This window comes from Borostomias antarcticus (assembly GCF_949987555.1).
Source record: "Borostomias antarcticus genome assembly, chromosome: 1".
NCBI lineage: Eukaryota > Metazoa > Chordata > Actinopteri > Stomiiformes > Stomiidae > Borostomias > Borostomias antarcticus.
The window spans coordinates 48,190,593-48,215,871 of NC_140234.1; the positions used below are offsets into that span (position 1 = coordinate 48,190,593).

A 25,279-nucleotide genomic window follows, 5' to 3' on the forward strand; every position below is an offset into this window, starting at 1 on the left:
GCGCGGGGTAATCCGGTAAAGCGCACCTGTGTGGGGCAGCGACACGCTCAGTAATTATCTTGGTCCCATGTGTCCCCCGCGTCACAAATGTAAAGCGATTTGAAATGAGAATTGATCACGATTCAAGTTAATGAACAAACGTGGGCCAACGCAAGAATACGGTTCCCGTAGGCTATCTGCCTATCACCTATCACTAAGGCTGTACCTCAATTATATTGAAAACCTTGCTGATTATTAAATAAGGGCATGAAAATAAATTAATTGAAACAGTTATGGTTACTCTGAACGCGGCCTGTTATTAAGCCTATCTTGTAGCCCGGGCCCAAAGTGAAACTAAGAAAATGTGCCCAAAGAGGCTGTTCGGTTCTTCCGTTGCTACATTGATTGATTGGAGACCTCTATTGAGCCAGGCTGCTTTGACTTCTTCGATGTGTGCAGTGCAGCCAAACCTTGAGCGTGTGAGAAACACACACATCAACGCACGCATGTACACGCGCGCACGCCCACATACGCACACACACACACACACGCGCGCACGCTTAAAGCCAAGCTATGTCCTGTCTTGCTCCATCAGATAGCTACAAAGTGTTATGGAGAGAAGTGTAGGCTAGTATACTTTTAACAGCCCGGCCAGTGATAAATAAATGTCCTGACACACCACTGTACCCGGTGCCAGTAGACTCTCTTTACAGCTCTCCTGGCGTCGCACCCTGCTGTGGCGCACGTCCCCTGAGACTGGGCTCGGTATAGAACCGCGCAATCTAAAGCGACAATAAATTCCTCGAGACACAAAAGTGTAACATTTGCGCTATGCTTGAGACCAAGGAGAACGAACCAAATGGTTGGATGTAAACGTTTAGGACCAGTCTACATGTGTCAAAATGGAGTTGCGTTGCTGAGAAAATCAGTGAGACGTCTGAAGGCCTTATATCTTTATATTTAACCAACAGCTCATGCGTAAATTTACGACTAAACGTCTGGCAAAGTAGTAATTCATATAAGCTTCACTGTCCCGCAGCGGCCTCGGGGCAACTTCGAGGAAGAAAGTTTTCAGCGTCAGCCAATCATTGCGCACTCACGAAGACAGGGTATACCCCCTGTAAACCAATCACAGAGCGCGGAACACTGACGGCGAAAGAAGTGCAGCACAACTAATAAATGATGCTCTAGTTTTGACCATCTTCTCTCCTTGAACGTGTCAACAACAACAACAGCCACAAGGACATCACGACCAAATCCTTACCTTGCTGACATCGCTGAACCCAACACGTTTCCAACTTCGTTACGACTGAAGAAACAACGACATTCCCACTCACACGAATAAACGTTTTCCCCTGTTTTTTTGTTGGGGAGGCGGGAGTGCTTTCTTTCTCTCCCGGGATCCCAGCGTCTGCTGCGTCTGGGTTGTCGAAGCAAAGCTTCCAGGAACTGGAATACAGGGCATTTACTCCAGATACAAGCCGCTTGTCGAGCTCCATCGCCGGCTGTTCATCCTCCTCCACTCCGGCGGGGGCTTGCAGAGCGTAGGGTTGTGGACTTATGACTGCGTTGGCGGGGGCTGTACCCAGGATGATGCGCCCCACGCTGGCTCAGAACTACCCCCGCAGTGGCTTCCCTTTGGAAGGTAAAATCAAAAGTCGAAGAACTTAGAAAAACTGTCTGCGGGGAGAAATGGACCTCATTGTACTTTGGCCTATATTTTATGTATCATTTTTGATAGACCCTAGATACAAATACTAGCCCCCGTAAGCCTGAAAACTAGATGTAGGCTACCCTGCTCCTTAAAATCTAGTTTTAGTTAACAGGTTTAGGTTAAATGATTAGGCTAATAAAGGGGGTCGACATATTTGAAAAGGGTTTAATTATTTCGCCTATGGACTAAATTGAAACTCGTTGTTTCCATCTGGTTGGTCTTTATGCTAGGCCTATTAGTGGTCTATATGTAGACTAATGTAGTATTTTGGTTAGGCCCATGTTCTGTATGTACGTGAATAAGTCAAGTCATTTATCCAAAGGAAATAATCTACAACTGAAAGGAAGACTGGCAAAACCTTAGATTGTAATTTGGGACATTTGATTGGTATTTAATTTTCAAAGTAACTTTTCAGAGTCAAATCTCAGCTCATGCAACGGGTATTTTATTCAAACAATTGGCTTCTTATCACAGGATTATTAAGGGTAGGCTATTAGGCTATAATTAAATTGCTGTTCTATTAACATCCATATAGGTTAACTCTATTGACATTATTATAGCCTACTAACGGTTACTTAGATATAAAGGTGATCGTTTTGTATTACGCAGTGTCTACTCCGCTGGGCCAAGGCAGAGTGAACCAACTCGGGGGTGTTTTCATCAATGGCAGGCCGCTGCCCAACCATATCCGACACAAGATCGTTGAAATGGCACACCATGGCATCAGACCCTGCGTAATCTCTCGTCAGCTACGGGTCTCTCATGGTTGCGTGTCCAAAATACTCTGCCGGTACCAGGAAACCGGTTCTATCCGACCCGGGGCTATCGGAGGAAGTAAACCCAAGGTAAGGGACTTTGCTATATGGTCCAAAGGCCATTGGAGAAAGTTGTGACTGCATGTTACTGTCTGCACATTGGCAAGAGGCCTTTACGCGGATCTATCAGAGGGTTGTGCTGTCTTGCTGCCACAGGTTGGCCGAAAATGTTCGAGATTGCTGGCTGATGTGAGGCCTAAAGCATCACTGACAACTATTTTAGGACTCTAATCATTTGTCGTTTCTAAAGCAGGGGACGACACCAGATGTGGAGAAGAGAATAGAGGAGTACAAACGAGATAACCCGGGTATGTTTAGCTGGGAGATTCGGGATAAATTACTGAAGGATGGCATATGTGACCGGAACACCGTTCCTTCAGGTAAAAGGAAACTTCGGGCAATTAACTTTGCCTTACTTGTTCGCTCTAAAATGGACGCAGACAGGCATAGTAAAGTTGTGCATCATCATCATCATCATTATCATCATCATCATCATCACTGCCATCCTCCTCCTCTTCATCTTCATCGACAGACTGGCCTAGTTATCATATACAATCTTTGATCAGTTTATTCTCTCATCACCTATTTTAAACTAACCAGGATACATCTACATTTAAAACTCTAACTTCGTTATAGATTAACTTTTTGGTTTGAATACAAGTTATCTGTTCAGCATGTTTAAAATGCAGGCAAATTTGCAAGTAAAAAATAGGCCTAAAGATTTATTACACCAAAATTAATTTAGAATGAAAAGAGCCTACATTATAGATCTTAATTTCATGATTTGAATTAGGTATAGCCTATAAACGTCGACAGCAGTTATATTCTATTAATTGTTTTGCTACTTCTTTTCACACAGTGAGTTCAATTAGTCGCATTATGAGGAGTAAATTCGGAGGAAAAGGAGATGATGATGACGACGAAGACGAGATCGAGAAGAAGGAACTGGAGGACAACGATCGACGGGCCAAACACAGCATCGAGGGCATCTTGGGAGATCGTTGTGAGTGCATTTTCATCTTTCCAGATATTCCAATGTGATTGCCTGTTGAATACGGGCACTTTTTGGGTTCTTCCTGTTCTCTTTTCACACTGCACTATTAACTTTCCATTTTCGCTCATGTGGCTATGTTGTTGCCAATGATAAGACAGACTGTCCCATGAGCCTACCTGCATTTGCCAAAGAACAATCGTAAGCAATCGTAGACATGAATTAGACTTAATTAACTTTAAGACGTGTCTTTGAAGTCGTGTAGGCTTAAAATGGCACAAAATGCAGGAGGGAAGTTGGCAGCCATAAAGTGATGTCGTTTGTTTTGAATTCTTTATCGACCATCTCTCTGGCTAATGGTTTTCCCATGAGGCCTTACCGTAAATCAAACAGCAGGTGATAGCTTTTGTGGGAAAGGAGGATTGTGGGCGTGTGCACGTACGTGACAGTGTGTGTGGATGTGCGTGTGTGTGAGAGAGAGATGAGCGAGCAATGTGTGAGCGCGCGTGCGTTATGCAGCTATACCCATATAGGTTTATATATCTGATATAGTCTAGCCTTCTACTTCTAAGATTCATACGATTTGAAAGCTCGATTGGCTAAAATCACTTCCAACCCATACAAACCAATACAAAACAAGTGTATTTATAGGTTATCAGAGTATAGTCTGTCGAGAAGAGAATATAATTCATGGTTATATTTCCTTTATAGCTTTTGTTTAAACTGGCTACAGCTGCATTACTTTATTTCCCATTATGCATTGCTTTTGTACATTTGTGTTGCCTTTGTATTTTTGTAGGCTATTGATTTCCATGTTATGCACTGCATATGACATAGCCAGTGTAATCGAAGTGTAAATAAGACTATTTATTTTAAATAGCCTGTAGGGAAAAAATGCATATGTCGTCCAATTTAATCCGACAGCTGGTTGTCAATATGGTGTCGCCTATAAGGCTATCAAACAAAGCAATCTCATAACTTCCCTTCTATTATCTTCTTGCGATTTTCAATTAAGAATTCAAATTTCCATCTCAATACCATAGTTTACTCTCTCCGCTTTTTTACTGTAAATCCCAGGGACAGTAAAACGAATTGGAGGAAGAGACGGGGAGTTTGATGAGACAAAACGTGCCAAATGAGTTGATCAAACATTTGTATAGCAGTTCCATCCCTCACAAAGCTAGGCCTCGCGCACACAATCGGACACTTGAGGATGAACTTGGGAGACAAAGGCTCAAGAGTCCATTGAGACTCACGCTTCGGTTACGCGCGGACAAAGCCAAGCTACGCAGCAGCTTGGTCGCAATAAAAGAAGGCAACCTGTTTATAATTCAGTCAGAAAAGGAGAGGGAGCCTCTCAACAAAAGCCTAAGAAAAGACATTATGAGCCAGCAATGAAGGATGAATTATTCAGCGTCCGCCTATAGCCGCTGCTCAGGCTAGGCTTAGAGACTGTTCACCATGGAAAAATAGCCGTTTTCACCTACAAAATGTTTCTTTTGGAGTCTTTTTAGTCGTCTAAAGAAGCCGACTACCATTCAGAGTTACAATTGAAGCCTCTGAAACCCCCTCACTCTCCTTCACACACACACACACACACACACACACACACACACACACACACACACACACACACACACACACACACACACACACACACACACACACACACACACGCACACACACACGCACACACACAGACAGACACACACACACGCTGAAAAGGAATGCAAAAAGAAATGCATAAAAATAAATTGTTAGGCTACCTGTTGCGTTAGCTAATGGTATTTGGCTTAAATGCCACATTTCATATATGAAATCAGACATCGAACATTAACGATTAGGATATTTTATATTATAGGCTTAACTTAAAAGTAGGCTTAACTGTCCTAAAAACGGTGCTTAAATGTTGTGTTGTTAATCTGGCAAATTTGTATCGTTTAGCCAATTGCCCAATTCCTCGGGCCTGATGTGTTTTAAGCCCATTGCCATTTGAAGCTTAAAATATAGGTTCCATGAGTCTGAATGAAGCTCTGAATGATATTACTCTGAACTCAGACTTTTGATTATCAATTATCTTGACGACGACTGATTATGGTTATGGTAGGCCTATTTTCCGTGAACCTCCAAATTCCGTTCCATTATTTTAAATCTCAGAAAGGCCTCCCCAGGATCTGGCCTATCATTAGCCTATTGTTTGATCCACCCCGCCTTGCCCTTTTGTGAACATTAAATGTCTTCTAAATGATTCTGATATTGCGCTATGTCACATGTAATGATCTAGGCAGTGTATTAAAGAGTGCTTTGGTGAATGGGGACCAATGTTCTCCCCCGAGAGTCGCTCCTGGCCTGGAGCGGCGGTCACAATGGGCCTCGCCGCTCGTCATGCGCATTGCTCCAAAACTCACCCATCACGCTCACCCCCTCGCGCTCTCCAAATCTCTTCAAGCGGATTAAATCGAGCCCTTTATTTCATCTCACTTTCATCTGGAGAGCGAGCCCGCCCATCTCCCTCCGTTTCCTTCTCTCTCTCTCTCTCTCTCTCTCTCTCTCTCTCTCTCTCTCTCTCTCTCTCTCTCTCTCCCTCTCTCTGCCTGCGGCGCACATTCGTTTAATATCTGGTCCATCCTCAGGAGTTCAACCAGCAAACAAAAGAAAGTCGGCTCATTGTAGGAACGTTTCTAATTAAATTCTAGATTAAGCCAAAGACCAAGTTACTACTTTATCTAGCCCACCTTTAGATGTTACATAAATGCTCCATTATTGCTTCATTAATTCTAAAATGGGATGACTTGGAAACTAACTTGGCTTCGCTTTAAAGTTACCCCTGATACATTGGAATTGACTTTATTCACATGCTTAACATAGGCCAAACTTTAGAGACAATGAAAACTCCCGTCAACGTTCACATAAACCAGTAGCCTGCATGTCCACATGTGCGCAGAGGGTCAGCAGCCTTGGTTTGCCTGTTTATTGCCTTTTGACAGAAATGTGTGTTGCATATGGCTATTTAGTTAGGCAGCCTACAGGCCAGCGTAGCTACCTTTTGGTCCTAGGTCGCCACCATTTCCCCAGAGTCGCTTTCTGTCTCAACACCCCGAAGCTGTTTCTTCACAGACACGAATTAAAATGCCAAAAGAACTTTAGGTTTTTTGTTGTTGTTCTCAGTCAAGCAGGTCTAACATTGATTAAGTAGATGTTTGTTGACACCATTGTTATGCGAAGGAGGAGCACTGATTCAGCCCTAGATGTTCAGAATTCATGGTCGTTTCCCCTCAGTGTCCCGATCAAAGGCTGTTCGTTGAGATTTATTTGTCTGGGGAGAAAACAACTGGAGGTGTTTGAGGAAGGAACCCAGATTGGAACTTGAGATTGGAACGTTACTGCCTCGTCCGCTTTTAACAAATTCCCGACAGGTGTTGCAGGTTAACGTGTGTGGCTACTTGGGAAATGAAATAATTTGTAGATTTCCACATTCCAGATATAGCCTACTATGTAAAACTTTTTTTTAATCGGTGATTTTGTTAAAGGTATAGCAGATTTTTATAGTCTACATGGTAAGTGTAGGTTACTGTAAATATTCCCAAGCATGCTTTTGTGTGTGTGGTACTGTTCCCGGATAATCGTTGGCACCTTAGCCTGTTGCACCGCCTTCCATAACCAGAAGGCTAACGTTGTGTTAATGAACTCATATAGAAATGAGCTCATGATTTGTAATGCATACAAATAGACCCTCCTTTACTGCTCCTACATACTTCCACAGCCTATTTATAGCCTTGCTTTGTTAATTAGAATTAACCAAATGTTACAGAGGAGCCTTTTGGGCCAGACACACACACGCACACACACACACACACACACACACACACACACACACACACACACACACACACACACACACACACACACACACACACACACACACAATTCCTCTCTGAAACACAAACAGTCAAAGGGATAACTTTATTTGGTGAAAGAGAATACTGCAAAGGGCTAATTGAATAAGCCTGGGATCTTTGAAAACCTGCCATGGTGAGTGCAGTCATCATGTCATAATTAGGTTTATTGAGGCGCATTCCACCAATCTGCTGCCATTCTCCCGGACTCATTGTGCCCACGGCTGGGCCAATAGCCAGAGGACAAAAGGGAATCAAGAGTTGACAAAACATGAAAGGCCCAAAAGATTTAGCTGCCTTTGTCACAGATACGGAGCAGGATTTTGTTTGTGTAAATAAAGTTAGGAACTTGGGGTCCCTTGCTACTCAAGCACAGGATGGGGTTTTATAGAATTCAATATGTGGGCACACACTGGGTTAATGCCAGGAGAAAGAGAGGAGTGTGTGCGTGCGTGCGTGTGTGTGTGTGTGTGTGTGTGTGTTTGTGTGTGTGTGTGTGTGTGTGTGTGTGTGTGAGAGAGTGTGTGTGAGAGAGTATGTGTGAGAGAGTGTGTGTGTGTGTGTGTGTGTGTAGAAGAGGAGTAGAAGAGGGGTGGGTGAAGGGGTTTGTGTGTTTAGTGTAGTGAATGTTAACAAAGTTAACAACTATTTTTGGTATCTTCAGTTTAGTTTGTGATAGTTGGGGATCTTCTGATCATGTGAATACTGATGGATAGAGGCTGTGATAAATCTGTGTTGGCTAACGACAGTATCATGCTCCTGGGTTTACAAGTTTTACAGATGGTCTTGTCTAATGCTGTTTATTATATGATGATGATAGATACAGATCAAAGGTAAATTATTTGGTTTTAATGAACAGTGGCAAGCTTCTCTTTTTCTTTTTCTGTTTAACTTGGATATCTAATCTCTTTTTTATTGAAGACATGCAGTTTGAAACACACGATCTACCTAAAGAACAGAACATGTCACCTGTTGTGTTCACTTCCTCTTGTCCCCCTCAGATTCTAGAAATATGTCCTTCTAAAAGAGATTCACCTCATGGGAAATCTAACATATCAATGAGTTTGTAGTTGCTATTGTTAGTTTAGCCCATGATACTGTAAGTAGAGATAGATAGATAGATATATAGATAGATAGATAGATAGACAGACAGACAGACAGACAGACATACAGACAGACAGACAGACAGACAGACAGACAGACAGACAGACAGAAAGAGAGAGAGAGAGAGAGATGTACTTTATTAAACCCAGAGTGGAAATTGTTGTGTTGCAACACTAAAGGCAGCAAAAAAGGCACAATCAGGGACTAAATACAGTAGGTGCAAATAGTAGCCTATACAAACATACAGGATATACAAATGCAAGATATACAGATTACACACAAAAAAAAGTCTACAATCTCAAGCTGTACCATAGCTGTACCATAGTATGCAATCCCGACCCACCGACAGAGTGGCTCAGGTCAAGTGAAATCGGGAGTATGCCATACTGTTTATGAATAATAAGTTAACTGTAAGCTGCGAACTGTCCTTCATGTTGTGAAATGGTCAAGTGGCAGAGCAAAATGCCTACTGGCCTGAACAACTTGATCTGTGTCCGTAATTTAGGGGAATGGCTTTCTGGCTGTGGAATGTGTCACTCATTGTGTCCCTGGGCACACGAGGGCATAGGGGCACAGGGGGGCAAGTGGGAGCACCAAATCACTCTCCCTTACCCTGGGGCTCTGACTGTCCCCCTCTCTATCCATCCCTCTATCTTCCCCCAGGGCTCTCCCTCTCCCCCTCTCTCCCTCTCTCCCTCTCTCTCTCTCTCTCTCTCTCTCTCTCTCTCTCTCTCCATCCCCTTCTTGTCCCTACTCCTCCCTCTCCTGAGTTTTTTTTTGTCTTCCACGATGCTGTGCGTGACAACTACCCAAGCATAAAAATATAGTTATCTGCAAATGAATGGGGGCTCTATGCTTCATTAAAGCGTCTTTTGCCTTTCACACCCCTATTGTGACCCTCTGATATCAATTCAAAGGGCAATTAATGAATGCAGTCCCAACTTTGAAGTGGGGGGATCTGGGGGGCAGAGGAGAGAGAATTTGGGGTTTCCCCCGTCAGCGCCCCCCCCCCCCCCCCCCTCCCCCGTCATCACCCATGATGGACTTGCCACATTCAGCCTGAGAGAGAGAGAGCGCCCCAAAGACAGTTTGAAGTGAGTGAAAGAGTGAAAAGGCCCCAGAGAAGGTCAAGGAGAATGGCCGCCTTAGAATAAGGCCCCTCTTTATCTGATGGAAGTATTCTCCAGGCGGTCACATCGCTTAGAGGAGAGAGAGGGAAAGAGGGGAGAGAGGTTGTTTTTATGGGTGTGCTAGTGTGTGGATGTGTGTGTGCGTGTGTGTGTGTGTGTGTGTGTGTGTGTGTGTGTGTGACCAGAAAGGGGATAAGGGGTGTCAAAGCTGGAGAGACGCAAGGCAAAGGCTACTGAATGCACTGGGTGAGCGGCTGAAAGCAGACAGGGAGTTGTCAATCAGTTGACTGATGGAGCCTGACACTCACACTGAGCTTTGTTAACTGATTACCGCTCAGGGCTCCGTGTCATGCAGGGATGGGTAGTGGGAAGGCTGTGTGTGTGTGCGTGTGTGTGTGTGTGTGGGGGGGGGGTCACCATTCTTAATAAATAGATCTGAGAAACAGCCATATACACTCAATGATGTTCGAGATTAATGGTCAAGAAACCACTATTTTTCTTTGAGTCTTTGGAAATGGTTCAAAAAGCAACATTGCTGTATTTATTCGATTTAGTTGTGTTTAAACATGATTTTAGAGCTGATTTGTGTTCTCACATTTTGTTCTTCATCGTAGGCAAAATACATAGAAAGAGTTAAAGTAAGTGTGTCACAATTTGAGTTATTGAAGTTGGTCGAGCTGCGTTTGTTCTAATGTACACAGTACAGTAAGTGATTTCTACAGCTTGTGTGTCACCAGTAATGAAAACTGTCTGGCCAGACATGGACTCTACCACAGGCATTGCTGGGAGGATATTTCTCCCGTGGTCAGGTCCTGTCTCCTCTCTCTGTGGTCAGGCTTAGCAGGGGTCAAAGAGCAACACAGGGTTAGTCTCCATCAGCCCTCCAGGAAACAGGGTTACCATCATATTTGGCTAAAAATGACAGGTAACTACTTCCTGCTATTAATCTCTATTCTCTCTCTGTCTCTCTCTCCCCCTGTCTCTCTCTCTCCCTGTCTCTCTCTCTCCCTCCCTCTCTCTTTCCGTCTGTCTCCCCCTCTCTCTCTCTCCCTGTCTCTCTCTCCCTCTCTCCCTGTCTCTCTATCCCTTTCTATCTCCCCCTCTCTCTCTCTTTCTCTCTGTCTCTCTTGCTCTCTGGAGACTCCATTTCCTTTTTGCTTTCTCTCCTTTCATCTTTTATTGTGTCTCTTTCTTCTGAGCTTCTTGGGCTGATGATTTATGAGCCGTTTTCCTTCTGCCGCCACATCATCTTCAGTCATTCACACATTCATACCCCCACAATGACAGTGCAAACACGCAGGGCTGTCTCTCACACCCACAAACACACACACACACACACACACACACACACACACACACACACACACACACACACACACACACACACACACATCACACATACACACACACACACACACACACACACTCTCTCTCTCTCTCTCTCCCTCTCTCTCTCTCTCTCTCTACTTCTCTGTCTCACACACACTCTAAATGACTGCGCAGCTGTAGAGGTCGAGTCTCTTTAGCAAGTCAAGTGAGTAGCCCTCCTCCCCATCTGATTTTTCTTTAACACGACGCGCGAGAGGCGCAGATGGGCCCATTAGCTGTCAGTTAACCATTATCCAGCAGGCATCTGCCTGGCTTCTATGTACTGTTTAATGCAGTCGGGCAGTCACTTAGTCGCCCAGGTCCCTGAAAAGGACCAGCGTTGCTCCCTCCCCACCACACATAAATGCTCCATTTGTCTCTTGTGTCTTTTGTTTTGTTTTTGGGAGGGCTGTGTGTGTATGAGGGATGTATGCGTGTGTGTGAGGGGAGGGGGGGGGAGTTCGTGACATTGCCCCCTACTCCCCTGCCGACCCCCCCAAAGGAGATTGTAAACAGCACACATATGGTCAGTCTCATTCAGCCCCCTTCAACACGCCACCCTCGACACACACCAAACCTGATCTCCACACTCCCCGACCACTTCACCCCTTCTCCTCCTGTCTGTCTCAGTCTCGGTGGTTATATTTAAGCCTTATTGTCACACACACACACACACACACACACACACACACACACACACACACACACACACACACACACACACACACACACACCCCTCCATAAAAACCCCATAAGCTGTACAGTTTCCAAGACCACAGTCGGTTATACTTAACCCCCCCCCCCCTCCTCCTCCTCCTCCTCCTCAGGAAGGCCTCGCATGGCGGGGGCCATTTTGGTTGTTTCTTGGCTCTCTCAAGGTTGTTTTGGCGCTGTCCACCTAGCGCTGTGCGCCTCTCGGGGGCCGGAGTTTTGTTAAATTAAACAGTTTTCTTTGCTCCCTCCGCTGCTCCCCCGCTCTCTCTGCGGCTTGAAGAAGCAAAACGCTCCTGGCCTCCCCGGCGGCCTGCGCCCTACGGGCCCTTAGACACCAAGATAGATTTACCCTTGATTGCATTCTGTCTTTTTCAGCTCCACAAACTGGCAAGTGTACTTGCCAACAACCCCAGCACATAAACCCAACTCCGCTAGCGGAGACGAGGTAAAAAAAACAAAAAAAACACGGAAAAGTAAGTTTAGACGAATGTTTAGCCAAGGATATGAATAAAACATTTGAAGATATAGTTTATATATACACACTGAGAGAGATATGTGGGGTACAGGCGGGTAATTTGATTGGAGAGAGCTATTCGTCTGTGCCAGAATAAGAGCGATGGCATCGGTGGATACCGTAGCGACGCGAGCTAGCGGAGCACTCAGAGACCACAGTCTTCTAGAGGAGTCAGTCAAGTATACGGGCTTGGTTCTCTCCCCGTCCACTCTCTGATAACTACTGTGAAAAAATCATCACATTCATCCTGTTCAGCCCCCCTGTCCCCTGAAACCGTTCTTAACTGGGAGTGGAGATGAATAAAGCAGTGTCAAGCATATTTTGAACTCTTCGCTATATATCTGTTCCCACCAATGTAATGGACGGGGTGTGTGTGTGTGTGTGTGTCTGCTGTATGTTGACATCAGGATCCGCTGAAACATTTAGGAGAGAGAATGTGTGTCTGTGTGTGTGTGTCTGTGTGTGTGTACTGTAGCCTGATTAGTCAAGGTGGAGGGGATATTTGTGATGTAACGAGTAGTGCTGTCAGGGGCGCTGCTTGAAATTCTGGGTCCTATGAAAGAATGTAATATTGGGCCCCCCAAACCTAGACCTTATGATGATGATAATAATAATAATAATAGTGGTTCATGGGGGCCCCTGGGCAGTGCCCTTGGAATCGTCCTACCCCACGGCTCCCTGAGTCAGTATGTCAGTATGTCAGTATGCATATTCACAGTTTACTAAAGTGTGTGTGTGTGTGTGTGTGTGTTAGCGGGGGGTGAAGACTAGGGATGAGACGGTATGGATTTTTGCATTACGGTACGGTACGGTATCTAGTTACACGGTACAGTTTACGGTATTTCATGTTTAACGGAATTTCACCTCCCCAACACACATAAAAAACAAGTATTTTACTTTGAAGGAACTACAGTGCAAAACATGATGGAAAATACACACTATTGTAATTAAGCTCAGTTTATTAATAGCAAGCTTATATTAAATTACAAAATAGCTGTTGCAAGCAACTTGAAATGTGAAGTTTCAGCAGCGCATTATTGTGGAATACTGTAAACGTAATACCGTAAACACAGGGAATGTCACGGTTCTAATACCGTGGACATTTTATACCGTGGTTCACGGTTTTACGGTATACCGTCTCATCCCTAGTGAAGACTCGTGTCCTTTACCCTACATGTGGTGTTTTCTGTGTGTGTGTGTGTGTGTGTGTGTGTGTGTGTGTGTGGTGTGTGTGTATGTCCTGCCCCGTGGCAGAGTGGTAGGGATTAGTTGATGGTGTGATCTCTGGCCTATGGATACACTTTTGTCACTCTTACTTGTGACTTGTGGGTCTGTCTCTCTCTCTCTCTGTCTCTCTCTCTCTCTCTCTCTCTCTCTCTCTCTCTCTCCCTCGGTCTCTCTCTCTTGCTCTCTCTCCCGCTGTCTCATTCTTTCTCTCTTATAAACACAAGACTGGTCAACAACAACAACAACAACAACAACAACACAAATTCACATTCATAGCTAATATAAGAGCACCCCCCCCAGCCCTTCTCCCAGCCTATTTCCCTCCCACCCTTCAGGTGCCGCCATGTTTTTTTCCCCTGTGGGCTGCTGGGGAGGAGGAGGGGGGTGGGGGGGGGGGGTGAGACCCCCAACCGTGCCCCACCCTTCCCCCTCTGCCCGCCCGCCCCCTCTCTGGCCCTCAGTGTACCCCCCCGCTCCCCCCTGGGGCAGGTGACAGGCCCCCTCCATGCCCCCGCTCCGAGGGCCGAGGCAGCCATGACGGATTCCACAGATGGAGCGTGCAAATCGCCCAGCAAAGAGCCCAGCCTTAGAGCAACAAAGAAGAGAGGGAGAAGGAGAGAGAAATATGGGGGAGAGAAAGAGAGGGATGGGGGGGGATTGGTGGAGGAGGGAGACAAAGAGGACTGTGAGAGAAAGAGATGGGTGAGGGAGAGAGAGAGAGAGAGAGAGAGAGAGGGTGGTGTAGGTGGCGTTTAGTTAAAGGAGTGCGCTGATCGACTGTGCAAACTTTGTCAGTGAATGAAGTACTGTATGGTATTTTTGTAGATCTCTGGTTTGTTTTCTGTTTGGTGGCTGGACGATCTCATAGGTTCTTTAATAATCCCTGAGGGGGAAATTCCTTTGTTGCAGCTATACAGACAACACGTAAAAGCACAGTAAGACAGTAAGGCACAAAAGGCATAATAAGGGTAGTAAAAAGGCACAATCAGTGCTATTCACAGTAGTACAGTAAAAACAGGGTCTACTATCTCAGCTGTACCGTCATTTCAAGTCAATCGGGCTGACAACTCAAACAAATCAAGCTAGTCTGGCAAGTTTACGACATTGATAATGTTCAGAATCAGAATCAGTTTATTGCCGTGCAGTTTTTCGACGTACTAGGAATTTGCTTTCGGTCGTGGTGCATAACAGTGAGACAACATTGGATCGTTCTATCACAGTCTTGTTATACACGGACATTCACATCAGGATTCCGAGCTATTTGGTTTTGTCCTGTGAGAATGATGATGATGAGACTCCTAAGTCCATTTGAAGTGCCAATCCGACTCTCCTTTAAAGGAGTAAGGTTCCAGGGTACCCCAAAGCAGTTGGGACATAACCAATAGGTGATTCCCAAGTGATCTTCCCACTCAGCATTCCCAGAGCCTAAATCCCTGTGAAATGCTTTGGAACGTGCATGCGGGTCGATGCAAAGAGCGTTCCCCAACGGGCCTCCGTGAGTTGGAAACACAAAGCCTGGTCTCTTGTTTTTCTCAACCCCGGTTTCGAATACCCCCTGTCCTCCCTGTTCCACACCCCAAATTCCTTCCTCACCAACTAAAAAACAACACAGCTTTTTAGCAATAAAAGTATTTGTATTTGCTGTTTGACTGACATTGATGTGGCTTGAGGAGTGTTGAAATTTGTTGGAGATGTTAGTGTTTGTCATACTGAAGTTTATAGAGTAGTAAAACTTTACTACATCCATTCCACTCCATAAACTACAGTGTGCCATCTTGATCCATTGGGGCTAACCACGCCGGCCATTTTATCTTAGTAAAAAAAAAAGAAGTTTGCAGCAGTTGGAAGCCTGTTTGTGTGCTTGTATGTGTGTGCGAGCAAGTTTACATTCTAGTCCTGGTGAAAAGCTAAAGTAAAAACACAGATACTGTAGGCCTTCCAAAGTTCAAGCATTCGATAAAGTGCAAAACAGAACGATATTTGCCAGGGCCCTACGGCGAAATCCCACTCACTCTCCCTCTCCCTCTCTCCCTTTCTAAATATTTTCTCTCCCTGACTGGCGTTGTTTAATGTTTTTTTTAACCAATTTGCCCTTAATGCATCCAAAGTTTACTCCCACCGCTATTGGTGTTAAGAATTGAGATGGCCGAGGGGGCAGGGGATCAGTTTCACATGAGAAGCCTCAAGCTATTTGGATTTTGATGTGTTTTATTGTTGCTTCTAAGGGGGGAACTAATACAGTGTTGCACAAAAACTTCCCCTCCACTCCGGGGAATTCATTAACTGTGACACAAAAAGTCGGCCCGACATCCTCAATGAACTTCTGAGGTAGTCAAGAACAGCCTATAAGCTAATAAGAACAGAGTATACAATAGCACTTGAGTGATCTATCTCAAACATGAAAAGTAGGCCCTACAAAAGCTGTCAAGTCTAGTATCATCACGGCAACTCAATCATGCTGAAGTGCCAATTCAATGACTACTAAGATGATTGGACACGAGTGTGTGTGTGTGTGTGTGTGTGTGTGTGTGTGTGTGTGTGTGTGTGTGTGAATGGGTGAATGAATGGGTGATAAAATAAAGGATACAGTATGTTGTATTGTGTATTAGGCAAAGAGATAGATATGTTTAGCACAATGTATGCTATTCAAGATGGTGCGATAAAATGTAGTTATTTTCAGCTATGGCCTTTATAGGCCTAAATTGGGTTGCTGAAACACTTGCACACAAGTCTCTGTGTGTATATAAGTGTGTGTTATTAACAGTGTGTTTTTGTGTCTCTTAAGTGTGTGTGTTAGCTGAGGGACAGTCACACGCGGAGAGGCCCAGTAAAGCCATGGACACACAATGGCTTGTTGTGTGTGTGTTGTAGGAGAGAAATGTAGTCAATGAATCCGAATCTGTCTGTTCTGGCTGTTCGGCCCTAGCCTGGTCTGGGGTACAGGGCTCAGGTTGAGAGAGAGAGAGAGAGAGACAGAGAGAAAGAGAGACAGAGGAAGAGAAACATAGAAAGAGGGTAAGAGAACATTTGAATCCCATATTCACAGCCTCTTCTCCTGAATGGCCTCCTAAAGAGACACAAGAGAAAACAAGACCAGCATGCACCTGGCAGGCGGAGTGGTGACGGCGGGGGCTGAGGCGTTGGCCGCGCTACACTGGCGACTGTAGACAAGGCTCGTCCGTTTTCTCTCTCCTTTGGGGGGGATGGGGGGTATATAAAATGGCCCCCAGATCCAAATTAGGCCTTTGTGTCCGACTTAGTCCTCCCAATCGCACTGGTGCGCCTCGGGAAACCTTGTCCTGTGGGATTAGGTGGAAAAGCAGGGAATATTCTATCTGAATGGAAGTCTGTTTGGGCACTAGCAGGGAGGGGAAGATGGGGTGGCGTTGTATGTGTGGGGGTGGGGGTGGGGGGGATTATGAAAAGGTTTATGTAAACGCAGGAAGATAAAAAGCGAACAGGTTCACGTGACGTGACGTGTCAATTAGATAGGGTTCCCCTCCCCCACTAACTTTACCTACACATTCTCTCTCTTTCTCTCTCTCCTCTCTCTCTCTCTCTCTCTCTGTCTCTCTCTCTCTCTCTCTCTCTCTCTCTCTCTTCTCTCTCTCTCTGTCTCTCTCTTTCTCTCTCAACCTTTTCTTCTTGCCATAAAAACAAGAAACTATGCAATGTTTTCCCCCCGTTTTTTTTCTTTTTCTCTTTTAAACCTGACCTACAGGATACAGTCTGAAAAATATTGTCAGAATCGTTATCTGTCAACTTTTTTCTTACCGGCACAGTGTGCAGTAAAATGTGCTTCGTGAAGAAAGGAGCAGTCCGCTGTTGTGAAGATTACACAGAACTGACCCACAGCTTTTCTCCTCCCCACAGCCAGTCCCTCAGACGAGGGTTCTGACGTGGAGTCAGAACCGGACCTCCCCCTGAAGAGGAAGCAGAGGCGCAGTCGGACCACCTTCACGGCGGAGCAGCTGGAGGAGCTGGAGAGGGCCTTCGAGAGGACGCACTACCCCGACATCTACACACGTGAAGAGCTGGCTCAGAGGGCCAAGCTCACAGAGGCCAGAGTACAGGTAGACACACACACATATATACACGCGCACACACGCGCACACACACACACGCGCACACACACACATTCCTGGCCCCTCTCATCCTCTGGTCCCAGGGGACCAATCAAAGGCCAGCTCTGATCTATGGCCCAGCAAATTCGCCTCCACAGCTTCCATATGGAGACTGTTCAGGGCCAGCAGGAGGCCATTATGGATTCGGCTTCAGAACCGCCAGTCAATCCGAACGCAGAGTAGAGGCAGCCAACCAGAACCCCCCATACTGGACACAGCGGGGCGGGTTTTGGCTGCTCATAATATGTCACTCAATAGATATTGGTGTATTATTTAGTTTAGTTTTTATTTAGTCCTAGGGCTTGGTCAGTAACAGGAGAGCCCGAGGGAGGGAGCTCCACAGCCAATCAGCTCATGTCTTAAGCTCTTGCCAAATGTGATGTCCTTGTTTTATCAAGGTATTTTTTGTATTTCAATTACTTTGCGTGTTTGAATTAGTGACCAACAAGTATGAAGGTTTTCTTCTACATATACAGGTGGCTTGTAGATTTCCTGAGTGGTTGAAGATAATTGAGAGCACTCTTTCAGAGGAAGTTGGTAGAATTGAGTTCTTCAGCCTGGTTCAGTCTGTATCCTGCTTGTGTGAGTGTGAGAGACAGAGATAGAGAGAGCCTTGTTGACTGCAGCAGTCACATGGGCAAGTCTGGAGGGGAACACATGACCACCCCAACACATATGCACACACACACACACACACACACACACACACACACACACACACACACACACACACACATACACACACACACACATAAAGGGATGATGTCACAGTGAGGTCGCCACAGCTGGGAGATCGCTATCTCCTCAGCCGCGAGCAGCAAACACACACACATATATACACACACACATGCACACACACACACACACGCACACACACACGCACACACACACACACACACACACACACACACACACACACACACACATGCACACTCTGTTCTGTAACGTGTCGTTGGCGTTTCTTTCCCAGGTCTGGTTCAGTAACAGGAGGGCACGATGGAGGAAGCAGGCTGGAGCCAATCAGCTCATGGCGTTTAATCACCTGATCCCCGGGGGGTTCCCGCCCTCTGCCATGTCCAGCATGTCGCCCTATCAGCTCACAGACAGCCCTTACCCACCAACATCACTAGCACAGGGTGAGCCACTCGCTATCGCTTTTGGGCTGCCACACCCATTCTGACTTCGCTGCCATTGCGTGAAAGTAACTTTTCTGGGTAATTGATGTTTTTGAGCATGAAATCATAAATTATGAGCTATTCGGAATACATTTCATCTGTGTTTGTCAAGGATAGTCCCAGCTTTCACTGCATGAAAATAAAATCACCAAAATGAAAGATTTTTTCATCCAGCCTAAAGGTAGCTTGTCGGGTTTTATTCGGCTTCTGATTCACTTTGTCGCTTCGAAGCCTAAACAGAAGCCCATCCAAACGGAGCACCCTCTTTCAATGGGTTCTAAATCCAGCACCCTTTTCTGAGTGAAAGACTCTAAACTCCCCTCCCCCCCTCTGCCCACAGTGGTGTCGGAGCAGCCCAGCACCGTGCACCGTCCCCAGCCTCTGCCCCCCTCCACGGGCCACCAGAGCTCTGCAGGGGGCCCCGGCCAGGAGGGGGGCTCGGCCTACTGCCTGGCCTCCGGGCGCCACGGCTTCTCAGGCTACTCCGACGGCTTCGTCCCCTCGGGGGGGCCCCCCAACCCCATGAACCCCGCCATCGGCAACGGCCTCTCACCACAGGTGAGTCCGGAGGGAGGGGTGTTGACGGGACTGCACACACACGCACACATGTAGGCACCTGCACACACACACACACACACACACACACACACACACGTAGACACCTGCACACACACACACACACACACACACACACACACAACCACACACACACACACACACACGTGTAGACACCTGCACGCATACACACACACACGTAGAAACCTGCACACACACACACACACATTTAGACACCTGCACGCACACACACACACACGCTCACGCACACACACGCACACACACGCATGCACACAGACACACAGGCGCATCTACATGTATGCAGGCATGTATACAGTACATGCGCGCACACACGAATACACACACACACACACACACACACACACACACACACACACACACACACACACACACACACACACACACACACTTACTTTGCAGAAGAAGGTGGTAGAGAGAACGTAGAGGTAATACTTCAGTACTTGAGTACTTGAGTACTTGAGTGGAAGAACAAGGACAAGGAATGAGCCTAAGAAGACGATGAGGCAAATGAAAACTGAAAAGACAATTACAGCCAATTATACAGCCCTGAGCAGCTCACAAGCCTCTAACTCAACACTAAGGGCTGTCCTAACAGGCAGAAAATGAGATTTCAGCTGCTCAAAGTCAGACTCCTCAGAGAATACAGCGCCGGCTACACACACATACACACACACACAGACACACACACACACACACGCAAACACTGGCACATGTACAGACACATACATATGCAGAGACATGCGCGCACGCACACACACACACACGCGCGCGCACACACAGAATTGAAAGGATTAATAATTTCCTGAAAGCCTCCGGGTCAATTAAGGAATACGGTACGGACATCAACAGCGAATGACTGACACTGACTCTTAAACAGCATGCAAAAATGTGAATTCACATAAATGAATGTAAACAATCAGTTGATTGCTTACATTAATGATTGGTTTGTATGATTTATTTCATCCCATCTAGACTAAGGCCTTTATCTATGGCCTTTTAAAAACAGCATACCGTGTTCAGCCTATTCTAGGATACTGCATACTGTAAGTTTCAACAGTCAATAATGAAAAGGATTCACTGTGAAAAAAATCAAAGACAAGACTTACAGATTCAATGCACACATCAAGGCCCAGGATTTCTGTGTGCATTGTGATGTTTAGTCAGGATATTTTGATTTGATTAAAATCAAACTCTCTCTCTCTCTTTCTCTCTTTCACTCTCTCTCTCTCTGATAAATGGGATGCTTTGACCCCCACATGTTTCCCATTTGCAAGGAAAACACATCTTCTTAGAGCGTATTTGTTGGAGGGCAAGATGCCTCTAACAGGACTTTTGACTGTTGACAGACGCTTGAGTGTGTGCGTGTGTGTGTGTCAGTTACATGTAAGCTCAAAGATGAGAAAATACCCACCCTCCAAATTTATGTAGTGTCTCCATGAGTTCATCCACTTACATCTCCCTCTCCTCTGTAGAAATGTGTGCACCTTATGTGCAGCCGTCAGTGGTGCACACACACACACACACACACACACACACACGCACGCACACACACGCACGCACGCACACGCGCACGCACGCACGCACGCACGCACACACACACACACACACTACACTGTCTAGCCTCTGCAAGGGGCTTCTCATGATTGCATTCTTAAAATGTTTGTCTCCACATTCCTGCGTATGAAAGTAAGGTCCTAATGTGTTTTTATGCATCTTCTATGAGGGAGCAGGAATGTCCCGTCTCAGATCCCCCCCCCCCCCATTCCGACATTCCTCTGTGGCCCTTCTCCCTCTCCCTGGCTCCCCCTGGACACGCCCGGTTAGGCCACTGGCAACGGCACCGGTCCAACATGAAACACCCGACCTAAGCCCAGCCTCGCAGCCGGCCGCCATGCTAAGTGCAGCACAAGGAGAGACTGAGGGAAGAGAGAGGGAGAGGGGGGGGGCACTGTAAGACAGAGAGACAGTGAGAGGCAGAGATGAGAGAGAGGAACGGAGAGAGAGAGAGAGAGAGAGAGAGAGAGAGAGAGAGAGAGAGCTTGGCGGTGAATGGCGCCAGGTCCCGGTACTCTTTCTGTTTAAACACAGCCGTTCCAAACGCAGGTAATTCTTTAGGAAAATGTTACTTGGGCTGGGGAAACACAACTCCCCTCTCAAAATCAACATGGGCTCCTCTGTCCCCCTGCCTGGGAAATGACTTAAGCGGGACCATGTGTGTGTGTGGATGTAGAATAATATGTCACTTATAAGGCCAGAAGTGCCCACAGCGGAGCGTAGCTGCTTCTCATTAGGGCGCCAGCAGAGCCCAGAGGTCTCGCTTGAAAGGGGATTTGATGCGTTCGGAGTCAGCAGGTTCGGCCACGTCGCCGCTCGCAGAGAAACGCTCGCCGGCTAAACGATGTCGATTCGCGGGGATCGGCTGTTTATCGAACGGCGCCCTTGGCGAAGGCACCCCCGCCGAGCCGTACGGGTAGCGGCGGCGGGTGTCAGGGCGCGTCAGGGGGTCTCCGGGGCTCCGGGACGCTGACAGGCGTGGCCCTACGGCGCTTTTCCATCCAAAGCTCGCCAAGAAACCCCCCCCCCCCCAAATTTGATTATCTGGCTGCTAATCAACAACAGGTCAAAACCTGGCGCACATCTCCAACTTTAACTCTCCCACTGTGGTCAGGGTGTGTGTGTGTGTGTGTGTTATCTACGTTGGTATATATATATCTTTAGAGATAAGTCGTTATCTCATCCTATGCTTTTTTGGAGCGGCGACTAAAGGGAATTTCAAACTAAGTGGAGTTATGGGTTTGGGACAAATTGCTTAATTCTTCCCCTCCTGCTCCTATCTCTCTGGCTGTCTGGAACGCCTCCACCGCCTCTTTTGATGTCCAGCCGAGGGGAACTTCCTGAGTTAGGCTGAACATAAGGAGGAATGTGTGTGTATGTATAAGAGGAAAGTGTGTGTGTGTGTGTGTGTGTGTGTGTGTAGAAGGGCTGTGTGCGCCTGTGTGTGTGTGTGTGTGTGTGTGTGTGTGTGTGTGTGTGTGTGTGTGCGCGCGTGAGAGAGAGAGAGAGAGAGAGATAGGAAGAGACAGAGACAGAGTGAGGGGACATGCCCAAAGCTTTGTCACAGTCTCAGATACACCACCTGTTTTCTCATGTTCCAATCACCCATATACCCCCCCCCCCTCCCCCCCCCTCACACACACACACACACACACAGGCCCCGGCAACCTCCACCCCACACACACCTCCTCACAAACCGGTCCCAAGTAACAGACCCACCCCTCCACCCTCTAACGTCCCTGTGTCTCTGCCCCTCCCCAGGTGATGGGCCTGCTGAACCCGGGCGGCGTGCCCCACCAGCCCCAGAGCGACTACGCCATCTCCCCCCTGACCGGCGGCCTGGAGCCCCCTGGAGGCATGGGCGCCAGCTGCTCCCAACGCCTGGAGCACCTCAAAGGCCTGGAGGGCCTTCCCAGCATGCCCAGCATGCCCAGTCTGCCCTCGCTGCCCAACTCCCAGTCCTACTGCCCGTCGTCCTACAGCTCGCCGGCCTATAGCGTGGACCACGTTGCGTCCTATCAGTATGGGCAGTACGGCCAAAGTAAGGTCAATACCCCCTCCTTTCTACCTCATCTAATTTAGTTATTTATAATTGACTACTAATTGGCCACTAATTGACTACGCCAATGCAATTGCTGAAGTAATAACAGTGTGGATATAGAGCTCAAACCAAACCGACCCCTCTGTCAAAGGTCGGGGCCGGGCTCCTGACTATTACAGTAACATTATGTTTACCATGACTATAAACCATACGCTCACAAACGTCCAAGTCTCCCAGCCTGCTGTAGATAACATACGGAAACCGCGTCCATATCTTTGTTATATCCTCGTTCAACCCTTGGCCGTGGAGTGAATTCCCGCTCGGCGCGTTCCGCCAGCGCAGGACCGGCTGGGCTCTGAGGCGGTGCGTTGAGCTGCGCGGGGGCGCCTTCAGTTCACATTAGCGTTACGGCCGGAACTTCAAACCCACGCTCACAGGCAGCTCTGAGGGCGACGTCATCCACGGACGATCGACCGTGATTAGAGCGGGCCCGCAGTTTTCAATTTCTGTCCGCGGGGGGCGGCCCACACGAGCCGGCCAATCAGGCCCATCCGCCGACCTCCCGTCAACCTCGTCGCCCTTCAAAGACATGGCAGCGCTCCACGCCGCTGAGTGGCGTGGCTTTGTAAGGTCGGCAGGTATCGAGTGAATATCTAACCTAATAACCGGGAGAAGAAATGTCTAATGAAATATCTGAGTGAAATATCTAAGTGGACAGAAAGACAGGAACCACCTTTGGAAGTGGGCGCACGCACACACACACACACACACACACACACACACACACACACACACACACACACAGAAGTTTGCAAACATACACACACACAAACACACACACACACACACAGACACAAGCTTTCAAATACACACACACAAACACGCACGCACACACTCGCGAGAGGGAGGGACTACATCTTGATGTCATTAATCACTGAGACTGGATACCCGTGTGCGGTTGGGTCTGAGAGGATGGAGAGAGGTCTTGTTTTGGGGGGGAAGGATCCTAATAGCCTCTGGCAGGGAGGCTATTGGAAACAGGTGCGCCGAGACGAGGTCAGCTGGAGAGCCAGTATTGATCGCTTTCCCAGATCCCGATAGTCTAGGCACCGTGTCAAGCCCTAAGTGGGTTCCATATCAAATGCAGTGTGGCTACCCCTTTCCCCATTCCATATCTCCTTCAGCTGTCTTCTCTCTACCCACCCACCCCCCCCCACCCACCCCTTTCATCGAGAATACTGCGTCTAACAACCCCTCTGTTCTTTCTTGTAGGTGCCCTTCATTATCTGAGACCTGAAATCACCTGAGAGGAGGACTGGGACCTTCCACAGCCTTCCCCCGGTGCTGGGAGGGGAAGATGTGTGTGTGTGCTGGGAGGGGAAGGTGTGTGTGTGCTGAGGGACTCTTCAGGTAATCAGGACCAAAACGACGGCTTCCCCTCTCTGGCTGTTCCAATTCACCTCAACAACGACGCTCTTTCTCGCTTGGAAAGGAAACGGAGAGACACGAAAATAAACCACAATTGGAGGAGTGCAAGATGAAAACAAAAGATCTTTGAGCATCTCTCATTGAAAAGCGCTGGAGGTACCACTGCCATTTCATAACCTAGGTTGTGTCGCGGTTTATTCCAAAGTTGAGCAACAACTATAACCAGGACCAGTAAGGACTCCCACACATTGGCCCAAAGCGTACCCAGGGACCAAGCACCCTCACTGGGGTAATTCTCAACATGGTGGGTCTATGGAAGAGCACAACCACACCATATAAATCACACTTTTTGTTGTTGTTGTTGCTTAAATCACATGTTCAAGGGCCAAATACTGTAAATTACATTTCAATAAAGCAACATGAGGGAAAACAAGAGAGGTTTAATTTATTAGATTTACCCCCTCCGCTCTGGATCATCCCATCCCACCCAAGGACAGAAGAGGACACAGCTCCAGCCTCGGGCAGCCAAGAAATGAATAAAAGCAAACAAACAACAGCAAAGGAAAAGTCCATAAAAAAAAAAAGCACTGGAGCAGAAACTGAACACCAAGCTAACTTCCAGAATGTTCTGCCCGGCATTCCAGTGAACTCTGACTGGCTTTCTTGTTGCGTCCCATTGAAGTCCCAGCCAGGGAGGGAGGATTCCAACCTTTTGTAGCTTTACAGGGACTCCCCTAGAGTTCAAAGGTGACTTTGGAGAAAGTGACAGATGAGGAGGGATGGGGGCACAGTGGCTTTTGGTGGTGGTGAAAAATGTTAAAGGGGTGAGAACCCAGTAAAGATCCCTTAAACCACAGAGTTATTGGGTCACGACCAAGTGACATTTGAGACATACCGACAACCACAGA

At 47.1% G+C, this 25,279-nt stretch overlaps 1 protein-coding gene across 2 annotated transcripts; it reads left to right on the top strand.

The window, feature by feature from the left end:
* Window positions 1-1,539: 1,539 nt before the first annotated feature.
* Window positions 1,540-24,250, top strand: LOC311317630 (paired box protein Pax-3-A-like; the record flags this gene model as incomplete). Of its 2 annotated transcripts, none has more annotated exons than XM_084448709.1 (9): window positions 1,540-1,624; window positions 2,303-2,538; window positions 2,759-2,888; window positions 3,368-3,511; window positions 17,326-17,525; window positions 18,547-18,712; window positions 19,092-19,321; window positions 22,664-22,943; window positions 24,216-24,250. In XM_084448709.1, 9 exons carry the CDS (start codon window positions 1,540-1,542, stop codon window positions 24,248-24,250), a joined length of 1,506 nt encoding a protein of 501 aa, XP_084304835.1. The 2 variants fall into 2 exon arrangements, with proteins under 2 accessions (XP_084304835.1, XP_084304836.1); XM_084448710.1 differs by having other exon boundaries at window positions 19,092-19,309.
* Between the last annotated feature and the right edge of the window lie 1,029 nt (window positions 24,251-25,279).